Below are 7,189 nucleotides of genomic sequence, written 5' to 3'. Positions count from 1 at the left end.
ACCTGCCTCACTGGTCATGGATCATGGCTGGGAGCCCTCCGCAAGGTCAGTTTCCTCCAGGTTTCCTTCTAAACGTGGACTAACCTGCCATCTGGTAGCCCCGCTCCCCTACCACCACCCCACTGGAGGTGGGCTCCAGCATCTTTACCTTGGCTCCTCCGGGGTGATGGCAGAGGAGTCCGGGCACCTCCTCTCAGAAATGGGTCGTGGATTCCCACAGCCTCCCCCTACCTACTCCACCCAACCCCCCGGAGGGTTGGAGGCCCACTATAATAAAGGGCCACACATTGAAGGACTTTAAAACAACACAAATAGATCATTTCACAGTTCTGGACGTCCTAAGTCTAAAAGAGGTCTGCATTCCTTCTGGAGATTCTGAGGGCGGGGCAGAGTGCCTTGTCCAACCTCTCCAGGCAGCCAGCTGGTGGTCCCTTCCAACTCTGCATGGTTGCAGAGGGCTCCCAGACAGTCTGTGACAGGTGAGGCAGACAGACTCCCATCCTTCTCTCGATGCAGAATCACAGGTGCTTGCCTGTCTCTCTGATTCTGCTTCTAAATTCTTCATATCACCTTCTTCTGCCCCCTTCTTATAAGGAACATTGTTTACATTGAGCCTTTTCAGATCATCCAGATAATGTCCCCATCATGAGATACTTAATTTAGTAACATCTGCAATGTTCCTTTATCATAGAAAGCCTCTAGAGCAGTGGTTCTCAACCTGTGGGTCGCGACCCCTCTGGAAGGTCAAATGACCCTTTCACAGGGGTCGCCCGATTCATAACAGTAGGAAAATGACAGTTATGAAGTAGCAACGAAAATGATTTTATGGTTTGGGGGTCACCACAACATGAATTGTATTAAAGGGTCGCAGCATTAGGAAGGTTGGAACCACTGCTCTAAAGGAGCCAAACCAGTGAAGTGTTTGATATATACACATCTCATACATAGAAAGACAGAGGGAGAAGAAAATGTTTATTTCAAGAAAAAGGACCATACAGTTGTGGAGGCTGGAAATCCCAAATTCAGGGCTCTAGCATCAGGCCAAGAGACGTCTCCTGATTTACGTGACTATAGGAGCTGATGAACCCAAATTGGCAGATCAGATGGCAGGCTGCTGGCTTAAGTCCCAAGAATTGAAGGTCAGATGAAGACCAGTTGGATCCAAGATCCAGAGAGTAAGCCTTGCTGAATGATCAATTTATATGCTTGAGACAGTCCACACACCCCAAAAAACTCCCCTTTCAACTGATTGAACACTCAACTCGGATCTCTTCTTAGCACTGATTATATTTTATCAGATCTAATCATTGATGTAATTGAGTGCATCATGTCAGATTTAACCATGAAAATAATTATATTCTATCACGTTATGGAAAAGTAATCAGTCCAATCTGCCAAACTACTGAGAATCATAGCCTAGCCAAGCTGGAACATACATTGACTATCACAGTCTGCCCCTTATCAACTGGCACCAGTATACTGTTTAAACTCGAGTATAAGCCAACATGAATATTAGCCGAAGCAACCAATTTTACCACAAAAACTGCATTCAAAATGTACTGAAAAACTTGGCTTATACACGAGTATATCCGGCATATCCCCTTAAACCATACTTAATCCCAAATAAAGGCAATTATAAGACCATATTTCTCCTAACATGATACAACTAACATACATACAACTAAAAATGAACTAGCCCCTTTACATCTTACATCCTATGAGCAGTAGGATAAGAGAATGAAGAAAACAAAAACAGTACACACATATGCAGGGACTTGAAGTAGTTCATGGTAAAATGGAATCACAAGATAATGGGATTTTTCCACCAGTTTTTCAAGCTCATATAGCACACAAACACACACACACACACACACACACACACAAAGGAAGAAATACTCATACCAAACAGTTGTTGATTCTGCAACTGATCACGTGGTTATAACTGATATTTAGAACTCCCTTCCTCCAGCACTTATTCCATATTCCCTTTGCCTTTCTCAAGTACCTCAGTTGTTTCTCTGTCCAGTGTGGTGGTGAACCATATCTTCATTCCTAAAGACTCTGGGTCATTAGTAGTCATGTCAGAATTTGGTTGCTGTGGTTTTTCATTACTTTTATTCACAAGGCAGGACAATATTTCTAAAAGATGCCTTAAGAAATCTCCCATATTTCAGACATATTCCCATTTTCTTCTTTACCACCATTATGTAACAGAAATTTAATTTCTCCTTGGTAATCAGAATCAATCATACTACCCAATATGGTAATTCTCTTCTTTGCCTGTTGACCCAGAGGCATACGGAGCCCAAAGTGGCCAGGTGACATTTTAAACTTTCAATTCAGTGGAATTTATATTGTACCACCGGATGGGGACATTCCTCCTTTTGAAACTAAGACCTCTCAACCTGCAATACTTAGGGTTGTGGAGACAGGAAGCAAAACTTTTGTGACTGGGTCATTAAGGATAACAGTGAGCGGTGTCACTCCTATTTCCACTCCTTGATTCCTGGACCCATGAATTCTGGTTATAAGAGAAATAGCACCATACTTTTGGACCCTGGTTTAGCATATATACTGCCTCTAAAGAATATTGTACCAACCCTACAAAGTATTGCCACTTATCTGCTACTATAATTGTGTCTTTAGAAGGCTAGTCCACTGTTCTGTCAAACCACCTCCTTCAGAATGAACAGGAACAGGGCAAAACCGGTAAATTCCATGAGCATGGGCCCATTGCCACACTTCATTTGCTATGAAGTGAATCTTGTGATTCGAAGTGATGCTGTGTCGGCTACCATAATGGTGGTATTCTGTAAGTCCACAGATAGTAGTTTTGTCAGAAGCATTGTGGACGGGGAGGGCAAATCTGTATCTAGAGTAAGTGCCTATCTCAGTAAAAACAAAATACTGCCCTTTCCACGATGGATGTGGGACAATGTAATCAGCCCGCCACCAAACTGCTGGCTGATCACCCCAAGGAGTGGTGCCATATTGGAAACTCAGTACTGGTCTCTGGTGGTAGTTTGGGAAGCCAACAATGTCTGAAGCCATGTTGGCATTGGTCAATAGAGGTCCATGTTGCTGCCTCCATCCTTGCTTCCACAGCCACTTTGTCTATAAGCCCATTGGACAATAACAGAAGGGACAGATCAACGGCCCACGTGGCAGAGCAACTTGCCTGGTAGCCTGAACCTGTCATAGAGCTCTCTCTTATTCTAAATTGTGCTTAAAAACTAGCAGATGTTTAATTCATTTAATAAAGAGGTTGGAATAGCATACCTAAACAAGGGCTATGCTGTCTCCAAAACCCAAAGAGACCCACCAGGCATTGTGGCCAGAAACAACACCTTTCCCTTCAAGCTTGAAGGGAAGCAACATGCTAAGTACAACTATACCCCTAAAGAGTTGACTGAGGTGGAAGGTACCTGGATTTTTATTGGGTTAATTTCCCACTCCGTAGCATTAAAAAAGGTCCAGATTCACTGACACTTCTTCCTACTAGGTCTAATCAGCATAATTTCATCAATGTAAAATATGAATGGGACATCTTGTGGAAGGGAATGGTGATCAAAGTTCCTGGGGACTGATGGTGAGAAGCTTGGCCAGATTCTGTACCCTCAAGGGATGTATTAATTGGCTCAAGCGATGAAACCACATCCAGTTATAATTAGAGTTAACACCTGGTTAAGTTTGCAACAATCCATTGTTATTCTCCAAGATCCATCTTTTTTTTTTTTTCTTCTTTGCACAGGCCAAATAAGAGAATTAAGTGGGGATGTGGTGAGAATCACCACCCCTACATTTTTCAATTCCTTGATGGTGGCACTAGTCTCTCAGATCCCTCCTGGAATGCAGTATTGCATTCAGTGTACTGTTTGCCTAGGCTGGGGCAGTTCTAATGGCTTCCACTTGGTCTTGCTATAGTAATAGCCTTAATCCACATGTCAACAAACCAATGTGGGTGTTTTGCCAGTTGCTGAGTATGTGTATTCCAATGATTCATTCTGGAACTGTGGAAATTACTACAGAATGGGTGTCAGAACTCGCTGGACTCCTTGTGAAATGTTCCTCAGCTAAGACTTCATGAAGAACCGAACTTCCATGTGCCCCTACTCTAACTAATGGGCCACACTGATGTTCTGAGTCTCCTGTAATGTGTGTCCATCTAGCACCAGTGTCCAGTCATTCCCCCAAAGTCTTGTTATTTCCTTTTCCCCCCGGGGAACACTTACTCTCTTAAAAGGCTATAGATCCCATTGGGGAAGACGGGGAGAAAGATTAATGGTATAATATTTTGGCAGTGACATGGGTTCTTCTTAAGGATACCCAGCTCACCTTCTTTCAAGGAGCTGTGGGTCTATAAACTGGTCCAGTTTGGGAGATGATTAAAGGGCCACGACTTAGCTAGCAATTCAAGTTAGACTGTCATTCCCTTGACCTGGAGTTCTTCTGCTTGTATAGATCAAGAAAACTTTTAGTACATTCCCCATCCATTCACCCCTACTAGTCAATACACAGAATATGCAACTCGTGTATTTACGGACAGCTTCTACTCTGCTGTGATCAGCCAAAGTCACCACACCCACCTTGTCTGTGTTGATTAAGTGCTGCCAGCTGACTCTGACCGCCATGGGGTTTAATCAGCTTCATGTGAATCAAACAACAAAACCTTGAGTTGATTTTGATTCATAGTAAGCCCATAGAACAGAGCAGAATTGCCCGCATGGGTTTTCAAGTCTGTAAATCTTTAAGAAGCAGATTTACCACATCTTTCTCTTACAGATCAGAAGCCTTGGGACAGCTTCTTCTACAGTTTCCCAGCCAGGTTTGACATTTTAACTTGATTGAATAGAGTCGGTCTCCTAATTCATGGTTCCGTGAAACAACCGAATCAATTTGATCCTTTTCCAATTTCTCAAGCTGACACACTGGTGAAGAATCTGGGCCAGTGGGCCCATATCAGTAAATTCATACTGCTTCAACTCTATGCTCCTTGCCCCATTATCCCACAACCATCATAGCCATTCCCATGTATAATCCCCAGGTTCGTTTGCATATATTAGGAAAACAAAAACAAGCAGTTGAAGAGTGTATCAGACCTCTTTCTGGATTATATTTTGTACTTCATCCCATTAATTCTACTTATAGTCCTGGAAGTGAAATTAGCTGGCATGGGTGGATCCTGGGATATTCAGAAATGCCTTGAAAGGCATCTGCCTCAGGCAATATCCCAGGCAATGCCCACGTGAGACAAAGTCTCTTTTAGCACAGCAGGTTGATTTCATCAGCTGGATATGAAAGGAATAAAGGATTTACTGGGTTTTGTTGTTGTTAGGCGCCTTGAGCGAGTTCCAACCCATAGCGACCCTATGCACAACAGAAGGAAACACTGCAAAATCTTGTATCCTCCTCACAATTGTTCCTATGCCTGAACCCATTGTTGTTCTGTATCCATTCATCTCGTGGAGAGCCGTCTTCTTTTTGCGGCCCCTTTACTTTACCAAACACGAGGAACTTCCTCTGGGACTGGTCTCGCCTGGCAGCATATTCAAAGTACGTGAGACGAGGTCTCACCAGCTTTGCCTCTTAGGAGTCTTCTGGCCATACTTTCAAAACAGGTTAGTGTGTTCTTTTGGCCATCTGTGGTACTTTCAATATTCTTCTCCAGCACCGTCATTCAAACCTATCAACTCTTCGCTCTTCCTTATTCAATGTCCAACTTTCACATGCATATGTGGTGATTAAACATACCCTGGCTTGCGTCAGGCACATTACTGGGTTTCGGAGACTGGCTTAGCACAGAAAGCTAGAGCAATCTCTCCAGATTGGATTAAGAGAGCTGGTCCTATTGGCTCAGTGTCCCCAGTTTCCTCATTATCTACCCGCATGTGTGTGTCCCAAGTTTCAGGATCCCATTTATTCCAACCCAGTGCCTTCACTGTAACTTCAGATACCATTTGAGAATTTGAGTTTGAGAATTCAATTGGCAACAAATGAATACATTTCTAGTTTCGGTTCTTGACAATATCAGCTCTATTGTTACAAGATGCTGAAAGATATGTCACTGGTATCTCCGATGCCAGCAGGGGCACCCAAAGTGAACAGGTTGCAGCAGAGCTTCCAGACCAAGAACAGACTACAGAGAAAGTATTGGCCGCTCATTTCAATGGAAGTAGCCCCTGAATCCTTTCTGGATAAAATCAAACCATTGTCAGATGCCGAAGGTCCAATGAGTGGAAGCAGAGCCTTCTTGGAGATGGGTGACCCAACCAAATGTTCAAATTATAGAAAAATACCCTTGATATCACATTGCAAGTAAAGCTCTGCTGAAGGTCATCTAACAAAGGTTGCAGCAGTACATTGACAGGGAGCTGCTAGAGGTTCAGGCCAGAAGAGAACTTGGAACAAGGGATATCATTACTGGTATCAGATGGATCATGACTAAAAGCAGAGAATACCAGAAAGATGTTGACTAGTGTTGTATGGACTAGGCCAAGGCATTCTACTGTGTGGATCATACCAAACTATGATAATCTTGAGAAGAATGGGAATTCCAGAACACTTTGTTGTGCTCCTGTGGAACTTGTTCATGGATCAAGAGGCAGTTCTGTGAACCGAACAAGGGAATACAACACAGTTTCAAATCAGGGAAAGTGTGCGGCAGGGTTGTATCCTCTCACCATACTTATTCAGTCTGTATTCTGAACAACTCATCACAGAACCTGGATTATGTGAAAAGAACGTGGCATCTGGATTGCAGGAAGCCTTAATATCAACTTGCATTATGACACAATCTTGCTTGTTGAAAGCGAGGAGGACTTGAAGTACTTGAGGATGGAGATCAACAATTGCAGCCTTCAGTATTGATTACAGCTCAATTTAAAGTAGACCAAAATCCTCACAACTGGACCAATAGGTAACATCATGATAAAAGGAGAAAAGATGGAAGCTGTAAAGGATTTTTTCTTGCTTGGATCCATAATCAATATTCATGGAAGTAGCAGTCAAGAGATCAAAAGACATGTTGCATTGGGTAAATCTGCTGCACAAGATCTCTTAAGAGTATTGAAAAGCAAGGGTGTTACTTCGAGGACTAAGATGCACCTGACCCAGGCCATGTTATTTTGAATTGTCTCATATGCGTGTGGAATTTGGACATTAAATAAGGAAGACTGAAGAAGAATCAATG

The 7,189-nt window shown here is 43.0% G+C and overlaps 2 protein-coding genes across 2 annotated transcripts in view; one reads left to right on the top strand and one right to left on the bottom strand.

The window, feature by feature from the left end:
• The window catches only part of LOC101659538 (synaptotagmin-15), an 11,737-nt gene extending 11,595 nt beyond the window's left edge, over nucleotides 1–142 (bottom strand). Inside the window, exon 1 of the mRNA XM_013006310.2 lies at nucleotides 85–142. Coding sequence (XP_012861764.1) covers nucleotides 85–142 — 58 coding nt within the window. The remainder of the gene's footprint in view (nucleotides 1–84) is intronic.
• GPRIN2 (G protein regulated inducer of neurite outgrowth 2) overlaps nucleotides 1–7,189 on the top strand; it is a 55,323-nt gene that overhangs the window by 30,426 nt on the left and 17,708 nt on the right. The window lies entirely within an intron of this gene.

This window comes from Echinops telfairi, unplaced genomic scaffold, assembly GCF_000313985.2.
Source record: "Echinops telfairi isolate 266 unplaced genomic scaffold, ASM31398v2 ScPeMD7_2010;HRSCAF=2546, whole genome shotgun sequence".
Lineage (NCBI taxonomy): Eukaryota > Metazoa > Chordata > Mammalia > Afrosoricida > Tenrecidae > Echinops > Echinops telfairi.
Note: the sequence above shows the minus strand (reverse complement) of the source record. Positions and strands in the feature narration are given on the sequence as shown.